At 48.8% G+C, this 22,426-nt stretch overlaps 1 protein-coding gene across 2 annotated transcripts in view; it reads right to left on the reverse strand.

Moving 5' to 3' along the window:
* PPP1R16B (protein phosphatase 1 regulatory subunit 16B) overlaps positions 1–22,426 on the reverse strand; it is a 62,734-nt gene that overhangs the window by 20,119 nt on the left and 20,189 nt on the right. For both annotated transcript variants that reach the window (XM_076351930.1, XM_076351931.1), the window contains exon 2: positions 21,968–22,370. In XM_076351930.1, the coding sequence (XP_076208045.1) occupies positions 21,968–22,214 (247 nt within the window). In that variant the 5' untranslated portion in view covers positions 22,215–22,370. The remainder of the gene's footprint in view (positions 1–21,967; positions 22,371–22,426) is intronic.

Consider the following 22,426-nt stretch of genomic DNA (forward strand, 5'->3'; position numbering starts at 1 on the left):
TATCTGCTTTTCAAGCTCCCCTGAATTAATACCAAACGATTCCCTGCAGTAACAGCCTGCTGACCGCAGCCCCGGAGCTCGCTGGCAGACCAGGCTCTCCCCCTTCTCTGCTCCTCAGCCTGCCCCAGTTCAGAGACCCTTTTTCTCTGCTGTGCATCTCTAACCTTGCCCTGGTCTTTAGAGAAGCTCCAAGTGCTCTGGCTGTTTCGGTACCTGCTCCACCCTCAGCAGCACCCACTCTGACCTCGATCAGCACGTCTTGTTTTTTTCCCCCCCCTCCAACTTTTTCTCCCTTTAGTTTAGGATGAGTACATTGGCGATGAAGATCTTTAAGAGATACAGGACCAAATTACATCCCTAGGCCTGCTCCCATGGATCACTGCATTCATGAAACAGGGTGCCACGTAGCCAAGGTCTAAACGCCTGCAGAAGGCAGAAGCGCGGTGTGCCGGGACACGCTCTGCAATGCAGCCCTCTCAAAACCAGCTTTGTGTGACACGGCAGCAGCAGGAGCCAGTGCCAGCCCCCAGGTCACACCCAGCCCAGGTGTGTCTCACACCATTACCCCACACCGGAGACCACAGGGGGCACACCAGGAGTTAAAGTGTAATCTGCTAAAACATCACCCCCTGCTCAGCAGCACCGTTTCTTACTGGAAACGCTGCATTGCCACGCAGTGCTGGAAGGGAAGTGTCTATAAAAGCAGAAAGTCGTCCCCTTCCTTTTTTTTTGGTCACATTAAGAGAGATTGTGGTTTCCTTTTAAAAAGCAAACACTACAGAAAGAAAACTTTCACACAAGTTTAGCAGCAACCTGAACTTTACCAGAGAAGCATCAGCTGATCCTTAGCAGCCCTTCTGTTTTTGCAACCTGTAATTATTCAGCAGCAAATTTTACAGAATTCAGACATTTGAATTTCAACAGAGCCTTTCATCCAGAGATCTCCGAAAGCGCTGCTGCCGTTAGCAGAGCGAGCTCCAGACTGTCTCCCGGGATTTTACAATCAGTATTCGCCTCATTTCACAGATGTGATATCTCAGCCTGAGTTAGACCAGGACTCTGGAGGTTCAGGTTTCTCTGCCAAGGTCACAGTGACAGTCCATGGCACAGCTGTGACAGAGCCCTTGAGTCCCAGCTCCACCCTTTAAGCACAAGAAAACTCTCCGTTCGGTTGTTCAGCCGAGAGGAACTGGGCAAAGCAGCTGAACTCCCAACGCTAACAGCTTCGACAGCAACCAGATCCCAAGGTGAACCTTGTATTTGACAGAGTTCGGTAATTGTGTCCGTGGGTATTTTAAAGAGAAGCCGAAGCCGTGGCTCGGCAGCAGCTCTCGGCTGGAATCGCTCCCGCAGGAAGGCCTCCGCCGCTCGGCTCAGACCTGTTTGCTGACCACATCGAGGACCTGGGCTGGGCAAGGAGAGCGAGTTGCAAGAGGTGGGGGAGCAAGGTCAACCGAAGGGCTTGCAGCGTGGCAGCACACTTCATTTAATTACGAATCAGGAATGATGCCGTCACCAAGGTAGAGAATGAAGCACGTTTGGTTGCCAAGCCTACATTTGACAACCATCCCTGATCTTCACCAGCAACCCAGCCAGGACAACCTCTTTTTTATCTCCCCTCTCACAAGCTCAAGTCCCAGAAGGCTGCAAGTTTTTGGGGCTGATCAAATCACACTATTCCCCCAGTTTCAAACCACTTCTCTTTCAATCTTCATTTCAGCACCTATCACACACAGACAAATCATACAGTCTCGAACTTCTTTTCTTGTATTAATGAAAAAGCGCATTCAACTTGCTCTCCAGGTCAAACACCTCCAATCCCAAAGCACCTCCCGATGCCGAGCGTCACCCCCGTGCAGCCCCTGCCTCGCAGCGCCCGCAACAGCCCGACGCTGGCACGGGGCGCAGAGGCAGCGGCAGCTGTCATGGGCCACCGAGCAACTGCACGAAGTCCCACAGCTAGTGGCACACTGCCCCTTGGTGGGACCGGGCCTGGAGGCACGGGTGATCCTTGTACCACCGCATACCAAGCAGGGGCATTTCCAAGAAATACCTGTGCACCCCAACTCTCCGTGCTGCAAATTTGTTTTCAACAGAACCAAAAAGGTTAGAGAGCCACATGGACTGCTCTCCCAGCTCTTGGCAACCAGCAAACCCTTGTCAGAGAAGTCAAGAGAGTTTATCCATGAACATCATCAAAGGTATTCTGCGCTGCATGGAAACCGGTTCATACATTTAAGAGTTGAATCAGAAGTTAGCACCTGAGCTTGGCAGAAATGCAGGTTTTTCACAGCTACAGTAATACTTATAATCAATGAGACAGGCCTGACAGAAGGTATATAAAGAAATCTGTGTGACAGCTGCTGTGCACAGAGGACACTAGTCCCCCCAGCCAGGGGCTGAAGCTGGAGACCATCTACCTCGTGGACCCTGGGCCTGATCCAGTTGAGGATGGTCTGCTCAATAAAGATCACGGCATAAACTTCTGCAGGTTGCTAGTTGTGCAATCCAAATTTAAGACCCATTATCTTGAGCATCCAACTTAAAAAGAAGATAAAATCTAAAAAAAAAAAAAGAATGGTGGACAAAAAGTTAACTTCCTTAACGTTTCCTAATTTCATTGAAGAAGGTTTGAAATCCCTTTTCATGACTCCTCAGAGACTGCATAAAAGACCTTTAAATTAGGTCAAAAGAAGTGGGCACGCAGTTGGTCTGTAACCTGACTGTCAAGTGCTTTGCCTACAGACCACCTTGTTTTAATAGTTATTTCACCTGCCTCATCACACAAAGTTGAAAACTCTCTCAAACGTCTTCTGTCACAAGTTCTATGTGCTTTCTGCTTCCCACCACCTCAAGTAGCAGAAGATGAGTGTTCCCCGGCTGGATGATGCAATATAGCTTTGTGGTTGCCGGGAGGTTAGCCCACGGGGAAGCAGCTTGAGAGCTTGACAGGTCATTTAGACTGTTCAGAAAGAAAAAAAAAAGTCCAACTTGTTGCCTTCACCCATCTTTGCCATATCCGTAGACAGCAAAGTGCCAGCCTCATGTAAACTCAAAACAAGACAGCTTTTGCTGCCAGCTCTCCTCTGCTGAGCTTCCTGCACTTTGATGCAGTAAAGAAAGAAACTGCGCACGGGGTCATGAGCACTTTCCTTTTTAGTGAGTGGCTCCTTCACTTTCAAAAGCCATCTCAGTCAGCTTAAAACATTCATCTGCAGAATACGGCTTGAATTTGGCAAAACCCTTCAGAGCTGGGCGGAGAGAGAAAACCAGCTCCCTCTCACAAACTGCTGAGGAGTTGTGTACGTCGTGACAGAGGAACAAGGATGCTCCCTCACCGGGGGGGAGGTCTGGGGTCCAAACCCATGGGCACAGCTCACACCAGGGGTGTGAGCTCAGGACTCCCAACACTTACAAGACTGCTCTAACAGCCTTCAGGGTCAGTCTAGGAGTCTTTTATTTAATGTAAAGAGGGAAAGAGCTCAAATTCTCCTCCAGAAAGTGCTTTGCCTTACTGCTTCAGACCAGGTCACTGATGTTTCATCCTGTTTCTGAGATGAGCACTTTAGTCTCAGTGCATACAGTGATTTTTTTTTATTTATTTATTTAGCTTTGTATTTACACGCTGAGCTTATTAATACTAACAAAATACATAGTTTAAACCACCAAATTAACATATACATAATTCCTACAGCTCTTATGCAGGTTTAAAGCATCCCATTTATCAGAGCAGTATCTCTGAATATTGAAGACATAACTCCTCGATAGTGGGAACAAGGAGTTGCAGGCAACAGCAGGGAGCAGAGAGAGAGCAATATATCCCATTTCTCTCCCCTCGTCCGTTCGAGAGGTCTCCTGTCCGGGGATGAAAGACCCTGTCCAACTCTCCACGTTAGTATCACAAGTCAAATGCAGAGCTCCCATACCCTCTTCAGCAAGAGTCAGCTCAGAGGAGTTATAGTTTTTATTTCTGCAACAGTGGAGAAAAGCTTCAGTTTGCCAAAGTCTATTGCATTTCCCAAGAAAACTGCAGTTTTCAAAATAATTAACAGTCATTAAAATTCCCCATTAAGTTTTGCCATTAGCAGTGGCAGGACCATTCTCTCCACAGTGGTGAAAACTCTGCTTACTTCTGTATTAAAACCAGTTTTGTTAATGAACCATTTTATTCCATCCTGTTTGCTTATAAGAGAGCTCCCTCACCAGCAGATCCCTCACATCAGGGAGTTTTTCATTACATATTTAACACTACAAGAGCCCAAACATCATGGGACACCTTTTAGCTGTCACAGTGCAAGTAAGGTGACATCCATCTTCTGGGCTCGGATGGCAGATTACCCTGTACTCACTGCATCCCTTACACCTACGTATGAGCAAACGGGGAGAGAGCCTCCTTACGCCCTCCTGCCACGCTGCCGGCTGTGGCTGCTTCAGTGCAATGGAGGAGAAAAGACTGCATAATTAAATTACCTAAAAAACCCCCACACTTTGAACTTTAAGACAAGAGGAAAGCCAGGCTCGAGCTTTGTGTCATCTCCCATCAATTCCACAGTCTAATATTTTGACTTAAAAATTTATAGTAACAACAAAATGCTTTAGTAGCTAAACCCACCTTAGTAAGTTCATTAAAGTAATTAATGCTTAAGTGGCTGCTTACACTGCTCTGCTGGCAGCACTAATTACAGGTTGCAGAGGTGGATCCCAGTGACAGCACAGGGAACCAGGAGTCGGTTTGCGGCTCATGCACGGTACTGGGAAGACATGCAGTCCCATGCAACCGCTTGGGCCGGATCCAGCACCCCCCTACTTTTTCCTGCTACTAAAACCAAAATTCAGTATCTCCAGCACTGAGTAGAAGTAAGCAACTTTGGCAGCTTCTGGTGAAAGAACACGTAACTTTCTGCTGACCAACATCCAGCAGAAGAGGCCTGTAGCATCTTACTCAACGCCCTTTTCGAGAGCAAGTCCTTCGAGAACGGGAGCGGGGCTGGTTAGCCAGGGTGACGGGGCCCTTACAGACCATCGTGAGGACAGGAATCGAAGTGCTGTGGTTCCTGGAGACACCACGGACCATTTTATCCCTTGTGAAATGAAACGGGAGGGTTGCACTCTCACTCACTAAACCAGGGGTATAACTTTCCTCACACAAGCAGTCCTGTCTTTCAACACGGGCAGAGATCCACGTGCTCAGTGCGACTTGTGCCAAGAGCACTTGTACCTGTTTTGGGAGATGCAGGAGATCTGATTCTCATTACTAGATCTGTGATCAATTGTAAGATCCCTCCTCAACTGTTTTTGGTCCTACCTCTGCCTGGAAAAAACACAGTCTTAAAAAAATTTATTTCTTTCCAAGCAGCTGTTTGTAACAAATGCTTCTGAGATGTTTCCCACATTTCACAGACTGAAGCAAATCCCACTCCAAGCCTCCATTACCACCCCAATTAGTGCTACAACAGAGAAATCCTGTTTCTTTCTGTACATCATAAAGAATAATTCCCGGGGAAAGGAGCCCACCAGACCAGGAGCATCCAATGAGGTCTGGATCTCACACGAGCAGCTGCAACCAGTACAGCTGTATAATGGAAACCTGACCTACAAACCTTGAACCAAATTCTAGCTATATTGCCCTTTGGAAAGCGAGCACGTGAAGGCTGCATGCTGCTTCTGCCCTGGCTGCTGCCAGCTCTTACAGATGTAACCTCTGGCTTGGCTCCATGCCCCGACAGGACCATTACCTCTCCTCCATCTGGCACACCTGGGAAGAAGGGGATCACCAGCAAAAAGCAAGTTAAAATGGGCCCTGGTTGCATAAGTTGCATAATCTGTGCAACCTGTTACTAGGGGACGGAGCACATTTTGCTGGCCAAGGTCTCCACACATCACCACATACTTTTGGTTGAAGGACACAAGAAGGAACAGCAGGCTTGGGTGCTACCTCTTCCACCTAACAGGGCACGAGAAGCGCTGAAGCAAGTGACAGTTTCCCAACAAACATGCATCCTTCATAGATCAAATGGCCACATCTGAGGACAGAACAACTGCGGGGGCTAAAAGGAGCAAGATGACAATCAGGCTTGGCATGAGGCACAGATAGTTTTCGGGACAGACCGCATTAACCTCTTCACTGCTGAAGCCTTGCTCCCCAGCGGGGCTCTTCCTCAAGAGGGTTGTTTCTCTAGACAGACCCAATAAACCAAACTGGTCTGAGGTGTTTTGTGCCTGTAATACACAATAGCATCAAAGAGATTAAAAAGGAGAACATACGCACCAGGGATTTCTAGTAAATAAAACACCCATAAAAGTGGAGATGAATGCTCAGCACACACAGGCGAGGTTCAGGCAAGGCCATCCCCACCGCAGGTGGAGAGGAACAAATCACGGCAGCTGTGATCTGCAGAGTCACCATGGGAAGGGGACAAGACATAAGGCAGAGCCATCTCCTCCACCCCAGCACCAGCCCACCAGCACCAGTCACGAGAGCCCCGGTCAGATGGGAATTCAGATAGACCTGAGCCCCGGGAGCAACTGGGCAAGATGTGCAAACCCTCCCTTGAATTTCTATTCTGCAGTAAAATTCCAAGAGCATTAGAAAGAGGTTCTTCAAGGAACTGTGGGAGGAGCAGGAGCTCTTATAAGGAGGTCCTTACATTGTCAGCAGTTTTGAGATGCTTTGCAACCATCCGGTCCCTCCTTCCTCCACCCAGAGTATTTAAATCAAGGAGTTTCTTCAGATAGTGGACTAGATTTGAATGACGAGGTTTCCCCAACTTCTTGGTTGCCAATCCCTTCCTTTCCGATATTCTCGCTGGAAATAAGAAGTTTGCTTTTGATGAAGCACATCCCCCAGGACTAAACCAGCAGCGACAAACAGGGGCCAGGCTACGCTGACCCGCTGACGGGTCCTATTTGGCCACATTTCTGGATCAGCTCCCACGTGTCCATGTCACACAGGGTACCATATCTCCCCTCACAGATAACATTTCCATCTCACAAGAAAAATAGCTTGATAAAAACGAAACCAGTTTGGAGTCAGGAAAGGGCTACATGAGCCTCTTTGGAAGATGCTCCTTCGCCTCCACCTGCCTTTCCAGGCAGTCAATTCGAGTGCGTTAAAGACAACAGTAGCACAGCTAGATATATTTTAGACATCACGCACAACTGCAGTGGAGAATAACCTACTAAAAACCGGATTTACTTAACAACCCTACCAGCAGCTTTGCAAAAGCCGGGTGATTTCAGAGGAAGCCGGTGCCTTGCTGCCGCTCTGAGTAACGGGAAGTGCAGCGCCGCAGCCAAGCCCCGGAGCGAGGCAGGAACACTGAAATTTCCCCTAACTATTCTTATCTTGTCTCACAGTAACTCGAGGCTCGTTTTCAAAACCGGGGCCTATTCAGAGCAAACAAACAAGCCACTGCATTCACTAAACCCTGCTGCGTCCAGGAAAGCGCTGTAAATCACGTGCATAGACAGGGTTTACATGCAGAAGCAACAAGGAACGCGCATCTGCAATGATTTTATGGCACACCGGCACAGATAATGGTTTTATGCTCCTAAAAACAGGTGATTTAAATTCCAGGGTGTCACAGATTTTAATCCTGAGCTAATATTTCCTCTCTCCTATGCTCTAGCATACATCACCATTATCGAGAGAGCAGAACTCACAAAAATCAGATTTCCTGAAGACAGAGTACAAGAAAATGATGTTTTCTACAGCAAATCAGTTCAACAGAGGCTCAATAAAACATGATTGATAATTAGTGTTTTCTTTCTGACAGCTAGTAGCAATTGTCTTCTCCTTAAATCTAGTGCATTTGCCAATTTAAAACTAATCTGTCCAAAAATGAAACAAAACATCTGGCATAAAATTCCCAGCGAATATTGGCTAAGATTTACAAAGTTATACACCAGAGTGTCACCTGCTACAGCATCAGACAACTCAACAGTAATTAGGGTAGAGCCGACATGGCCTTGTGGAAAGAGCCATCAGGCGAATGGAAAATGGATGGGAATAGCTAAATCAGTTTAGATTTCCCCTAACAGGGGTAGATCAAAAGAAAACTAACCCAATTAGGAGGGAGAGAGACACTGATCCAGATTCATCAAGCAAAGCAGAACAGCTATAAAGTGACATTTAGGGTTGCTTTCCTTACCAGGGTCGCACAAAGCAGCCAGCATGTACCAGCAGATCTGGCCCAGATTTACGGGCTAAGGGTAGACCCTTTTAAATAAGGACAGCTTCCCTCCCCCCAGCTTACTTTCCCAGTTAAGCAGCTGTCAAAAAAAAAAATAGGCCATAAAAAAAAGCCCCCCAAAATTTAATTAAATAGAGTAAGCGATGCTCATTGCCTGTTGGCAGTGCCATTCTCCCTGCACCGGGCAGCTTGGCCTGATTACGGGCAGGTCAAAGCCGCGTTGCCAGACCAAGGCTTTTGGCTCAGCCCATTTCAGACAGCGGGAAGGGCCACGCTGGAGGGATTTGGTTCAAGCACTGGCTGTGCCCATGCGCTGGTCCCCAAGCATGCTGCTCCAAGGATGCACGACGGTGTGGTTACGTGGTCCCTGATACAAGCCGGCATTCGGACTAAGGCAGGGTATGTCGGTGCTCCCCCCAGGGATGCTCGCAGCGCTGACTCTTGTGGGACACAATGCATGCACACCACAGAGGCACCGTGCCTGCCTTCCCAAGGGAAGCCCGATACAACTCCCTGTACCTGCACCACCAGCCGTGGCACTGCCAGGGCACCTGGGAGCCATCACCTCCTCCAGCAAACCCTCTCCCCCACGCGATTAGCTCACTGTTATGCACAGCTGCCACCACCGCTTACAAGGGGCTAATTTTAGTTAAATGCAGCCACTCAGTGGCTTGCTGGGCACCTGGGCTCCTGCTCCACCAGTCACTTGTTAACCACTACCTGAAAACCCTCTGCCATGTGCAGCACAGCTACAGAGCTTCTCATTAACACTGGGGCCAGCCGGTGCAAGTGTCTTCGCAGCGAGACGCACCCAGGCTGGCAGGGTAAAAAGCCCCACGGAGCCCCTCGCGCACCCACTCTCCCCAAACCCCATGGGAACAACTCACTCCCCGGGGCTGACGACAGTGCAAAAAGCTCCCCCCGCCAGCAGTCTCGGAGAAGGCTGCCCTGGCCACGTCCCCGCACGCTCCTGCCAGTCCTGCTGCTTTCCAGAGCTGCACGCACCCCAGGGGATGCACAAGCACAGGTACACATTTTCTTTCCAAAGGAAATACCCACCCCAGCCCATGACACTTAGGTTAAATGCCTAAGCCCACAAGTCAGCATTTTACACGATCACTCTGTACATTGCAAATTGTGCCAAATCTAATGAGGTTTTTGTTGCTCCAGGAGGCTGTCCCAGAGCCAGGGGCAGCCTGCACCGCTCCCCCTGCTCCTGCATCACGTGCATCCTGCTCTGGCAAGGAGACCTCCAGCCTTCCCTTCGCCTACCCCCCAAGCATTTCCACCAACAAACCCTCTCCAGTCGCAGCTGTGTCACCCTGCTTGCCTTTGCTAACAGCCCTTGGAGCTGTAATGGAGACAAATTGCTCCCATGCAGAAGCGGGACCCTCCCGTAGCATCAGGGGCACACAGAATTGCAGAGCTCTCCCAGGTCCCGTGCACGGAAGGCACTCCTGGTTCTCCTGCTTCGAAACTATCTCCTGTCCAGTGTGGGAAGGTGGCCTACCCAGCAGGTCTGCCACGCTGCAGGCTTTTACCGCAGCTGCAGAGAATTCAGACCTCCCAACAAGAGCAAAGGGATGTCCACAACAAAACAGCCAGTACCCAATGTCCTCTCCTATTTTAGTGAGAGAGAACAAATGTAGCCAAGGCTTTGCATGAGTCTCACCAAACCTCCATGTTCATGCACAGGCCAGACACTACCTGATACCCCCCAAGGAGCTGATACTGAGTTGGATGTTATTAGGATCTAAGACAGAAACTGCTTTGGGACAGGGCAAAACTGCAAGACCAACTTTGCTCACTGCAGTGTGAATAAATATCCTTCTCTTACTCCCCACTCCCAAGACCCCATGGTCTGTGGGTGACAAAGCTGTTATTTTCATCTCCCAGTTACACAGCAATCAGTGCTGGTGTCTTAACCCCTCGAATCAGCCTGTTGGGTTTTGAAACACTCTCCAGCATCCCAGCTGTAGCATCTCAGGACCTCCACGTGCAATGCTCCATGGAGGAGCTCTTTCCAGAGGGCTCAGCAGAGACAGGACAGCTGGCAAAGAAGGTTCCACAGTGATAAGCAGCACGTTGCAAGGAGGAGCTTTAAACAGATGTGAGCAGCTCAGTGGGTAGGTAAAACAGGATTCCCCGTTTCTTTCCTGTTCCACGGCTGGAAAACCCACAGCCCCTTCCTCTGGGAGGGGAAGGAGGAGGGTGGGGAGCCCACGGCACCAGGGTTGGTTTCCAGAACTGGGTAAGGGCTGTCACAGGGAACCACTCCTCCCCACAGCAAAGAGATGAGATGTTTCCACTGCTGCTGGGAACTCCTGGTGCTGATCGGGGCAATCCCCACGGGCGACAAAATGCCATGTCAGTATATTTTAATACTGTGGCGTAGGAGTGCTTAACTGGGTGGTCTTTATACCAGCATCCAACAGAAAGGAGCTGAGCATTTTTCAGATGGACTCTGTATTCTTAAGGAGCACAAATGCGTTAAGTGACCAAACCAAACTGACTTCAGTAGAAGTTAAAACATCTGAATATCTTTAGAGATCTGTGCCAAAATCCTCAGGGATTCACAAGAAGCCCCCAGTTGATGGTAGCTGAATGTGCTCCTATCAGAGCTTGGTCCAGGAAGGCTGAATGAGCAACATGTTTCCAGAAGCTTTCAAACCCAAGAGACTAATACAAGGATCAAGCAAAGCCAGATGGCCAGACCTCTGTCTCATCACCCTTGCACTGCTCCAGGCACAGCTCCCTCCACCTCTAGCTGCAATTCAAGCTGTCAATCCCACTTCACAGGAGGAGATCAGTCAACAAATATTGCCCTCCAGCTAGAAGACAAGTCTTTGAATGTAAGTGAAGCAAGAAATATTTCCTGTTCTCTTGTTCCCCTTAGGGTAACCGGACAGATCAACACTGCAAATATTCCTGCTACTAAACACATGGGAAAGCTCAAGAGCACTGAGTGATACAATGCAACGATGACGCAAATCTTGAACCCACGCTACAGATTCAATGCTGACGAGTACTCAAATAACAGTTTTCCTTGTTCTGAAGGGTGATGGAAAATTGCCACAGATGAGAATAATTTGGGTCAGGGGGCAGAGCGGCAGCTTGTTCATAGCTATTTCACAACTGCATGATTAAAGTTATGGAAGAATAAATTTACTGTGAAAGCACACAGGGAATCCTGCTTAGATGCCCTTTAAGATGAAATTTTAACCTCACTGGCCCTTCTAATAAAAGCAAAATGGACTTCCAGCATCTCTCCATGACCCGCTGCCACCTACCAACCCAGATACGTTGTGTTTTTTGGCACAGCATCCAGCAGCAGGTTGGAAGTTGACTGGTTACAGCCTAGACTGGAGCTTCATATCAGATTCAGGACTTGCATCATTGTTTTGACAGCATCAGCTTTAGGAGGAAAGAAAACCCTGTGATCAACTGCCTGACAGCCAGGAGAATGTCACTGCAGATCCACGGGGACTGTCCTCCTTCACTGGAGCTCTGGCTCTTTCTAATGCCTGCTATTTCAGGCTTACCAAACCAAAATTTTAATTAAAAGAAGAGTCCCATTTAAGTTCCCGAGGAGCCCTGCTCTGGCCTTGCTAATTAAAGACAAACTGACAGGATCTGAAGTGAAAAAATAAACCGGGTCTGAAAAGTTCGAGAGTCACAGAAAGAGTCTGAGCTCCTAAGTAGGTTGAAACTCGCTCTCTGCAGGAGTGCCACGTGTCGTCCAGCCCCAGGTCTCTAAGTTAGAAGTGGCCTCTGTAGAGCTGACGGACTCTCCAGAGGGTTACTCACAGCACCCCAGTTCGGATCTCACCTGTCTCTGCTGACAACACATGAGAATTGAACCCAACATCAGTAGACAGATGCAGAAAGTGCTCTTCTCGCCACATCTTTAACGCGAGTGAAATGGCTGTCCTTTACTGCAGGGGCATTGCTTCTTCCCCTCTCCAAGAGGCTGGGAGTTGGTATGGATTTCCAGGCGACTTCCTTATCCCAAGCCACTGGGCAGACCGTAGATGTCCTGCAGCAACAAAACCTCGGTGCAGCAGAGCTGCTCCATTCCTGTGCAAGGACTGCTGCTTTCATTCGAGAATATTCTGCTAGTAAAATTTTGCTTTTATTGAAATAGATGGTTTTTTATATAGAGGATCATTCAGATTGGGTAATTTGAAAGACTTTGTATGAATATGCCAAGCCATCGTGTCTCACTACGTTCAAGCTTTATCATTTCATCCAGAACCATGCAAGTATCAGCACTTGATCTCCGACCTTTGCTGCTCTGAATCAGACCAGAATGGAAATACTTTGAAGGTGCCAGAATCGCCCCCACCCACTCAAAATGTGGATGTTTCCAGACAGATGTAGGTGTAACACAGGACAAAATACAAGCTGTGTGCAGATAACGCTTCTCTACTACGGACACCATCAGCTGCCAACCGGGTCAAAACAGGGCTGGAGCAACCAATGAGAACGGTGTGAGAGTTCGGTTCAGGTTAGTTCCTGCTCTAGTCTCCCCTTTTTAGAAGCGGACACTATAGCAGTAGTCCTTAGGAGAAAAAAAAAAAAGGGGGGGTTTTCTTTGTCTCATGGTTGGTTTTGGTTTGTTTTTTTTTTTTTTACTAATATGATCTCTCTTGTCAGCCCAGGTAAAGGCACACAAATTGAAATGAGACTTTGGAAGTTTCCCATTGCAATTCAGAGCCTGGTGCTCTTACACTCAAGACAGGGACCACTTCTCTGTGCCACCTTGGAAGCAAAGCCAGGCAGAGCAGACGAGACCACCAGGAAAAAGGGGAACTGAGATCTACCTTGAAATCCTTAGCCAAACTGACAGATGCTACAAACTGTTATAAAATGTATACGGAGTGTGAGAAACACAACCGAGCAACTAAAGCCAGTTTCCTACATGAGTAACATTTATAGCCAGTCTACCTCATGCTATCTAGGGAATCCGGAGGCCAAATTCAGCAATAAGCAGTTTCAAATTGCAGGGACCTCAGTGGAAACTGCATCCGCTTGCTAGTAGCTGCACATGGGCTCCTGTTCCCCGAATTACAAGGAGTGCAGGGTGCTTGATTGCATCTTGGCTCTTGATTACAAAGGCATCGGCAGACAGAATTAAACAGTTCGCTTCCTGGCCTATTTAGCATCCTTTGGGTGACGGGTTAGAGGGTAGGCAAGGCTTAGAAGACATTTTTAACAGTTGTGCCAGAATCTGATTTTTTTATTTTTTATTTTTTGTCAAGACATTTGCAGCGGGTGATAAGGTTTCCCAAAGATCTGGCCAGGCTCCAGAGGAAAAAACAAGCAGTGAAAGTGTATGTAAAAGCAGCTCTGCACTAGATTATAAGGCACTGCCTGAATCAGCTGCCATAGCAACTGCTATTAAAGAAAGAATTAGAGCGTTCTTCACGGAAGTAGGAAAACTCGCAGTCAATAAGTGTAAGGATGGGATGCACAGCAAAATAAAGGGGGATAAATATAAGCAAGTGGGAAAAATATGCAGAAGTGAACGAGAAGCAGGGCTGCTTGCACAGGTACCTGCTCTCGTGTTGCAGAGATGCCTATAAATACACTAAGATACCTAACTCCAACCTCATTAGCAAGCATTTTAGATACAGTTGATCCTGCCTTGGGGCAGGAGGTGGATTACATGACCTCCCGAGGCCCTCTCAACCTCTATTTTCCATGATTCTAGGAGGAAGAAATCTACACCAGCTGAGCTGGCCTGAATCCAGAAAGGCAGGAATTTAAATCTGGGAAAAAAAAAAAAAAGTAGATTTAATCCACCTTTCAAGTTCTCCTTGACCAGGAGAAGGGGCAGAAAGCAGAGCCTGCAGCCACAGCTTACAGCCAAGTTCCTCCTGTCTGGAAACTACATCCAAGCACTGCGTTTTCACCTGCATCAGGGTAAAGCAGCCACGTGAGGTTTAGCCCTGCAAGAAGGCTTCACCCCCAAAAATTTCCCCACCAATATTCATTTGCAAAGAAGAGGGGGTTTTTTTGGGTTAGGGTTTTTTTTGTTGTCATTGTTGGGGTTTTTTGTTTGTTCATTTTTTTCGAAATACACTTGAAAAAACAATGATGCTGCAAAACACCAGGTACCAGCGAGCTCTCGAGCGTGATCAGGCTAACGTCTTACGTCCTTTTGGCAGAACTGGATTAGATATCACAACACAGCACTGCAGCGAGACTGAGCCTTGGCTATTGGAGGTCACGGCCAAGGTGGGAAGACAGACGATATTTCACTCCAGGTTGCTGCTGCTGGTTATTACGCAGAAGATACCAGAGGTCCCCCACTGAGCGGCTATTTACGCTCTCTGGTTTCTCGTTGTTGGACTGGGACAAAACACACCATTAATCAGAGCGCAGGAAACAGCACACACCTGGAAGGCAGCCAGGCAGGCAAGAAACATGTTGCCTGCAAGGAACCCCACGTCACAGCCCCCCAAAGCGAGGAGCTGGCTGGGCTGTAGCATCAGCTCTTCCATGCCATTATCCCACCGAGCAGGCAGCGAAGCGTGCTGCTTTCAGTGCTTGATCCAACCCATATCCATGGCCATCGCTGCACTTCCATGCCTTGGTCCCCCTCGTCCGGACGGCAGGCAGTGATCCCCCCAGGGAAAATCACAAGGACAACCAAGCTGGTAAGTTACTGGCTAGAAAAAGTCACTGATATATCAGCAAGTATTATCAGGCTCAGATTGGGAAGTTCTGTCTTCGACGTTTGGCAGCCTGTAGATACCAAGGCTGCCTCCATGTCTCTGGAAGCAGAGCAGCTAGGACAGGGAAGGGGAAGGTTAAATGCCAGCGATTTAGCACTCAGTTTTATGCACGAACATCCCCGGGCACCTGGTTGAATTAAGGTCCCATCGATAATCTGCCTTCAGCTGACAAAAGTCCTGACGTTCCCAGTGAAGGTGGCCGTTGCATCCTGAGCTCTCCCTGCCGTGATTTGGCCGGGCAGGGTTTGCAGAGCAGATGGTGACCTTACATATCCTACCTACTGCACCTTGCACGCACAACCCTAAGAGTTTCAGCCTTTACTCCCCATTGCCCAGATCCCCTTTTGAAAGGGAATACTCCTTACTCACGGTTGCATTAAGAAGCAACCATCGACAATACTAATAAACCAAAGAAATGCCCAGTTTGCATTTACGGGTACATGCAACCAAGGAGACACTGGTTCCGAGTTTCCCCTCCAAAACACACTGTAGCCAAATTTTAGAAGCCGATTAAGTGATTTAAGCCACTTCTAGTAAGAAACAAAATCTGGGATTGGCAACAGTCATTGGCCAATCCCCGTTTGATTTAAAACACCTTGAATCCAAACAGACCGTCCTTACTGGAGGGACAAGTAGTTTGAATCCAATGTTTATTCATTATCTTGTAATGCTATTACAAGATACATAAGAAATATTTTTAGCAGTATCAGAAATGGTGGAAGCTGGCACACACGTAAAAGCCAGAAACCGAAACGATGTGAAACCAACCCATTTCCATCATGCAAGCCGAGAACATGCGCTCCGCCGAAACAACGTGCAAGTGGAAAGATGTGCCCATGGAGGTGGGGGTGGGCGGCCGGGCCTGCAAGAGGCTGTGGGGGGGTGCGCGGGGGGGGGTGTGTGGGTGCGTGTGTTAAATTTTGATTTAAAAAAATTCCAGCCAGGATCCCTACATCACCGTTTCTTAGCAAGGACAGTCAGAGCGCATTCGCATGCACGTTTTCAGTTCTTGTTTTAGTCAAGAAAAGTAATTGCTCCCTGCGGGGCGCAGGAGGGAGACTGCTTATGCTGTGAGCCTTGCTGTGAATCGAGGAACTTAAAAGATGCAGAATTTCTGGTCTGTAGGTATGGAAAGAGTCTGTTTCTCAACTCGCACGTCTTGAAACAGCAAGCAGCGATGCTCAGTGCACGCAACAGCCAGCACCCTGAGAACAAGCACCCGGATCCTTCTGAAAGGGATTAAGAGGAGGCTTGATCCATTGAAACCAAAGCTCTTCTACAACAGCTGGGGTAACGTTTTTAAAAAACACATTCTGAAGTTAAGGGAATTTCTCATTTTGTCATTTAAAAAATAAAAAAAAGTATTTCTGATCAAAAATTTTTGTTTAAAGAAAGGGCTTGAAACAAAATGTTTAAGTTGACTCCAGATTTGGGGGAGGAGGGCCTCACCCCAGTAAAAACCCGAGATGGACTTTCAGCATTAACAGCCAAAAAGAAAAGTTGGCATTTCAAGGTCTTATGGAAATGGAAACAATTTTCCCACTTGACTGAAATTTCAGGAAGTAAGAAAAAAAAAAAAAAGATTATTTACTTGTTATGACAACAGAGAAAGTTGCATATTCAATATTGCTCGTGCTCCCAGATGCCATCTAGTTAGCTGCCATATGCAAGCCACCCCACGTTGGCATCGCATCCAGACTGCATGAAAAATCCAAGTTAAATGTGGCCAAATATGTGAATCTGCTTTTGGAAGACATACCAAACACCATTAACGAAATTAACAAAATCCATCATCGCCAAGAGCTCCCACACACAGCTTCCCGAAGAGGATGGGTTTCATTTCCCCACCTATGGAGTTTAAAACTCAAGAAACACCTTTGTTATTGAACAGAAACTTTTCATTTCTGACTCGAGTCATTCCCCAAATACCCAGATATACACTCAGACTGCTGGGGATAAATGAGATTCTTTTTTCAGAGCCCTTCAAAGGGCACGAAACCCAAGAGAAAAATCTTCTCAGACAGATAAATGCACTTGCTCATAGACATGGACACAGGAACCCCATGTAAAAAGCTTCAGGAGACTAATAATGTGGGTAGAAAATTAAGGCACCTCATAAAAGGTTTTTACTAACAAGGGAACAGATCACATCAACTTGGAAAGGTTAAAGAAAGCAATTTATAGACACTAATTAGGGCCTCTTTTTAAGGTGCCTTTGCAAATGACAAGGTTGGTTTTATTCCAGAAAGGTGCAAAGGGAGCGCAGTAGGAGCTACCTGGGGATGGCTCCTAAAAGGGTTTACCACGCTCATCACTACCGCACATTTACAGGAGATTTAAGGGTCGGCACGAAGGGAAACGTGGGGGATGTATTTACACGAATAAGCTGTGCAATACTTATACCCTCCCCCAGGAAATCATCTCCACGCTGGCGCAGGACCCAGCGAGCCCCAAGCTTGCGCCCGCTGCTCTGCTAACGGGAACCGTTTTGCTGGATGCCAAGTCCAAGGTCATCAAACCTGAGTTTTCATTCACTTTCTGGCTCACCAGCTGTAAGGATCTGCATGGTTAAACTTCTGCAGAAACGCTGTTTTATGCAACACACTGGCTCTGACAAAGTTTTGCTTGCAGGATGAAGTGCCAGAAGGTGGGAGCTGAAGGACTTTGCAGCGATGCTTCCCGGAGCCACGCCGGGGGGTCAGCAGGCACCTGTGGGAAGGCAGCTCTCATCCAAGAGCAGGAGAAACCAGGGCACCTCCAGAGCTGCTGGAAGGTGAATTGGTCCTTCGGGAGCTTTATTTCTCTTTCTTTTTAATTTTTCTTCGGGGGTTTGCTGAAGGGAACACAGCTTACCCCCCAGGTAACGCGAACACCTCCAGCTTCTGTCATTGAAGTGGGAGCTCCCTCTGCAAACAGGCCAGGTCTGCAAAGGGACTTCCAGGCAGCAAATGCCACACATCTGTACAGGCAGCCACTTTACCCACCTCTGGGATCTCTTTTTTCAATTTACAGAACACCAGCTCCTCTCCCCGCGCTCTGGGGCTGCTTTTATAGGAGCTCAGCGATGTAGAAAGACCTGGACACGACAGCCCTGCAGCACCCGGGGCTGCTTTTGGGGACAAGGTGCTGCCCTGGGAACGGCGGGACCAGCCTCCTCCCCACGGTTTTGGTCCATCATCTTGCAGGCCAGCCTCAAAGGGCCACAGCCTTCAGCAGCCCTCAGAATTTCTCTGCAATTAGTACGGTAGCTTATAAAGTACTGTTTTATTGCATTATAAAGCAACTCTCCTTCACAGCCATTAGAACAGCCCAGAGGTTGTACACAACACTGCCACTCCCTGTAAGTTCTGTATGGACTGAGTGTCCTTCCCTTTGCACCGTCCCCCTGCAACCAGCTCAGATTGTGCCTAGAGCTGGGTGAGGGCTTGAACATATTTCCACTTAAAACGGTGATTGTGCGCGATGCCCCTCCACAGCATGCCCTTCCCAGCTCCTCCGCAGGGGAGAGCGGAGCGGGTCCAGTGTGGCAGCTGGGAGTGCTCTGCTCTCACCTCAGAGCTCACCCATGAACTGTCTGTAAATATTTCAGCTTTCCAAACCGAAGGTCCCAGCAGGCACGCTGCAGCCCAGGGGAACCGCTGCCCTCGGTCTGGGCTGGCTGCCCATCACCTACTTCTCCCCAGCCTGACTGTCCGCTCACATCTGCCACCAGCGTGTTTGCGGTGTGCTCCCTACCCTGGTTCTGTCAGCAGAGATCCAAAGGAGCTTTTAATAGCAGCTTGTTTGTTAAACCTGGGATATTTTGACAGATCTGTTGCAGAAGATGCGAGGAACAAGCAGGCAGGAGCCATCACCCTTTTGCAGCTCCTGCCCACGCCAGGGCTGATGCTCCCTAGGAGCCCTGGCCTTCAGTCCTGCTTCACCACCACGCTGACACAGCAATTCTGCAACACACCCAGTCACCCATGGACTCATCAGCCACAGACGAACCTGGATTTCTTACATGGGAAAGAAGTCCTCTTCTCCGAGGCCGTCACATTTGCAGAGCCAGAGAGGTCACAGGCTAGGTGGGAAGCCAGGGTGGCTCAGGCCGGTGGCCGTGCCATCGATGGCAGAAGGAAGCGGGGACGAGGGAAGGTGCTGCAGATAGCCGCGGGCGCACGGGAGCTGAGCAAAATGAGCGCAGCTCTTTCATTTACACCCGGGCAAGGTGCAGGCAAAGGACAGTGAAGTCAGCACGTCCAGGTCCTCAGGGAGACGGGGCTGCTCCCTGAAGAGCAGGGCAGGGTTTTGCACCCACCGATGCCATCCTACAGGGCTCGACCCACCGCCTCCATCAGGAGGTTACGCCACAGCACAAGACACCTTCTGGACAAACAGCCAACTCGCTATCCAGCTCCGCTTTCTTTTCCCCGATTTCATTGCACAGTGCCTACTACCATCCCTTCTCCCACTTCAGGAGAGAGAACGTTAAAAATAAATACAAAAGTACAGAAAAGTAACAAAGAATGGAAATGGCACACCCGCTCAGAGGTAGCTCGGAGGTGACACGTGCCAGCTGCTCCCCCAGCTCTCTAACCTTCCTCAAGCTAACTTCTCAACTTCTCAATCATTTATATTTCACCTCCCCCTCCACTTCCCACATGGAAACAAAAGATGATTCATACACCAAAATAATCACCTGGGACCTCCAAAAGCCCACGAATTCCCTCACTTTGGCCTAGGGCACTCTATATGGAATTTTCCCAGTTTGGTGTCTGGGTTTGACTCTGTCCCCTCCTCCCCTTTATACTGGTCCCACAGCACAGAGGGGGCAGAGCAGGGACAGGACCTGCCCGCACACTAGTTTTAGGACTTAAATTGATAGACCACAAAACAAATCAAATTTAAAAACTTGAGGCATCTGAAAAATCCAGCTACACAGGGGAAGCACCCGTGGCACCGGGGATACTTCCCCTGCTCTCTCCGGTGGGTGGAGAGGTTGGTTTTTCCACCGAGCAGGGAAGTGCCTTTATCACGTTGGGTGTAACCAGCATCGCATCAGAAAGAGCGACCGATGGTTAAAGCCCGCTACCTGGGCTCGCCTACGGAAAGAGGTCGACACGATTATAGTACCAAAAGAGGCCTGCAGCAATGGATTTTCCCTTGCAGGAGGAAAAGAGTGAAGCTGTGAGCTGAAAGCTCAACTCCTGCACCCCCAACAGCGAAGTATCCGTGTCCATATGTGGTGCAAGACCGTCGTCCACAGGACCTCTGACACCAGCACATTAATGCCGCTGCCTGAACACACGCTGGCCCTGCCTGCTCACTGCTGTCAGGGTGCACAACCACCCTCCACCAGTGCCGTGTCTGCAAACACCTCCGCCATTTGTGCCCCTCTCACAAAATAAGAAAGTATTTGTAAGGCAGACAGTGAAGGAGCTTTCCTCCTTCCAAACTGCCCAGGTCCAAAGCCAGAAAGTGCAGAAAGCAAAACTACAAGGTTGGGCCTCTCGCAGACCTGTTGGCCCCATGGCACCCTCCAGCCCAAGCGCTGAGCGGAGGCACCGTTGCCGCATGATGAGGAGGACAATGAAATGCTCGTTATCCACCCCAACGCTGTGACCTGTCACTTACAAGTGGGCAGCTGGGTACAAAACCCAAAGCCAAACCCTGCCAAGTATCTGCCAGCACAGGCAGAGGCGATACAAGTCATAAATCTGTCATCTCAGGCAATGCCAACAGACACAATTTCACAGTAGGGCTCTACTTGGCTTCACTGCTGGGGCTCTCCTAGAAGACTACAACAGCTCAGAGTGAGAAACACAGGTTCACTGGAGCAAAGAGCTGGAAGCAACTGTTAAACCTTTAAAGCACAGAAGAAACAAATAAAAGCCTGCAGTTTCCAGGGCATTATCACACGTCTGCTCTCCCAGAAAGAGGCTACAAATGCACACAAAACCACAGACACACAGCAGGGCTTGGCAAACGCTTGTAACACACCGCCCAGGCAGGCATCACTGTCCAAAGTGCTCCATTTCCAAACAGGTGCAAAACACGCACACGAGGACAAGCTATGGTGCACAAAAGGCCTCCGCAGAAACAGGGACATGACTTTGGGGAGACTCCTCACAAGACAAGACAAGGTCCTTGCCTTCCACCCACATACCAGGCAAGTATATACTGCTTCTTGCAAAAGATGTGGGAACTAGAGCAACATTCACTAGCAGAGATGCAGCTCAACTGGCTGGGTTTCCTGAGCATCTCCCTTGTCTCTGCCATGCCAAAGGAACAGGAAGATCACACCGATTTCGCTACCTGGCAGAGCGGCAACCCCAAAGGCTGCTCCAGGTCTCCTCCAAGAAATGTTTTTACTTTTCTGCAGAGAAGTAAGCTTACAGGTTTTCCCCCGTGCTGTGCTGAGGCTAATGGGGCTTGACTTTTAGACATTTCCTCCCCCCTCTTCAGATTTTGGAGAAAAAGCAAAGCACTTTGATCCACTTTGAAATGGTGCAATTAAACCCATTTCTGAACAATTTGCAGTTCTTTTCTATAGGAAGCATTAAGCAAAGCCATGCTTTTCAGTATTTTGAATAGGGAAAAAATTCACACATCCATGTAGCTCCCAATCCATCCCCCCAAGCAGGGAAGCTGAAGAGATTTACACTGACATGTAAATCCCTGTGACAGACTTCTATAAAACCACTAAAAGAGGCACACCCAGAAGGCAAAGAAGCATTTCACACCTTCTGTAAGTAGAAAGTGTGAAAAGGAGAGAGATGAAATCCGCCTCCCTTTCCCCAAATCTCGGTCATAACTCCTGCCCTATCCTGGCGTTCGTGCGCCCACTCCTGATATCAATCTAGGTAACGCTGGTGTCACACAGTGCTTCGAGGACCCCATTGCTGTATCAGAGATGGCAACACTCTAGAGACCAACACCACGTCAAGGGTAGTCCAGTCCATGGATCTCAACACAGATGCCTCTGCACACCACAGTGCTACATGGACCTCGCATGTAGCCAGTCAAAGAAATTGCCAGATACAAGTGCCGTACCTTCCTCCAAGTCGTTCCTCAGAGAAGCCTCCAGCAGAGCAACGCTGGCTTCAAAAGACACTTTCTTTCGGTTAACAGCATTTCTCTTCTTTTCATGCTTCCGCTTCTTGTGCTGCATCTCCTTCTCATACTGCGCCCATTTCTTCAGCTGCTGAGCCCTCCGCTTCTGGGCTGCCCGCAGCCTCTCCAGTGTGGGCACCTTATCCAGCAGCTGCAGCTCTGTCAGGAGGTCCACGTGGGCATCCATCGCTTCTGCCGAGAGAGAGGGGGTGAAGGATGTCCCAGCAGGAAACGATGTCCCACTGCAGGTCCTCTGGATCGCAGCCGCCTGCTGCTATACCAGCATCTTGAGGCCAAGCTGGGAAGGGCCCATCGCAGTGTCCGATGAGAATATGGTGGAAACCTGAAATGAGGAGGAAAGTGTGAGGGATCAAGTCTCATCACCCCGTGCAGACAAGC

Source organism: Aptenodytes patagonicus, chromosome 14 (assembly GCF_965638725.1).
Source record: "Aptenodytes patagonicus chromosome 14, bAptPat1.pri.cur, whole genome shotgun sequence".
NCBI classification, from domain to species: domain Eukaryota; kingdom Metazoa; phylum Chordata; class Aves; order Sphenisciformes; family Spheniscidae; genus Aptenodytes; species Aptenodytes patagonicus.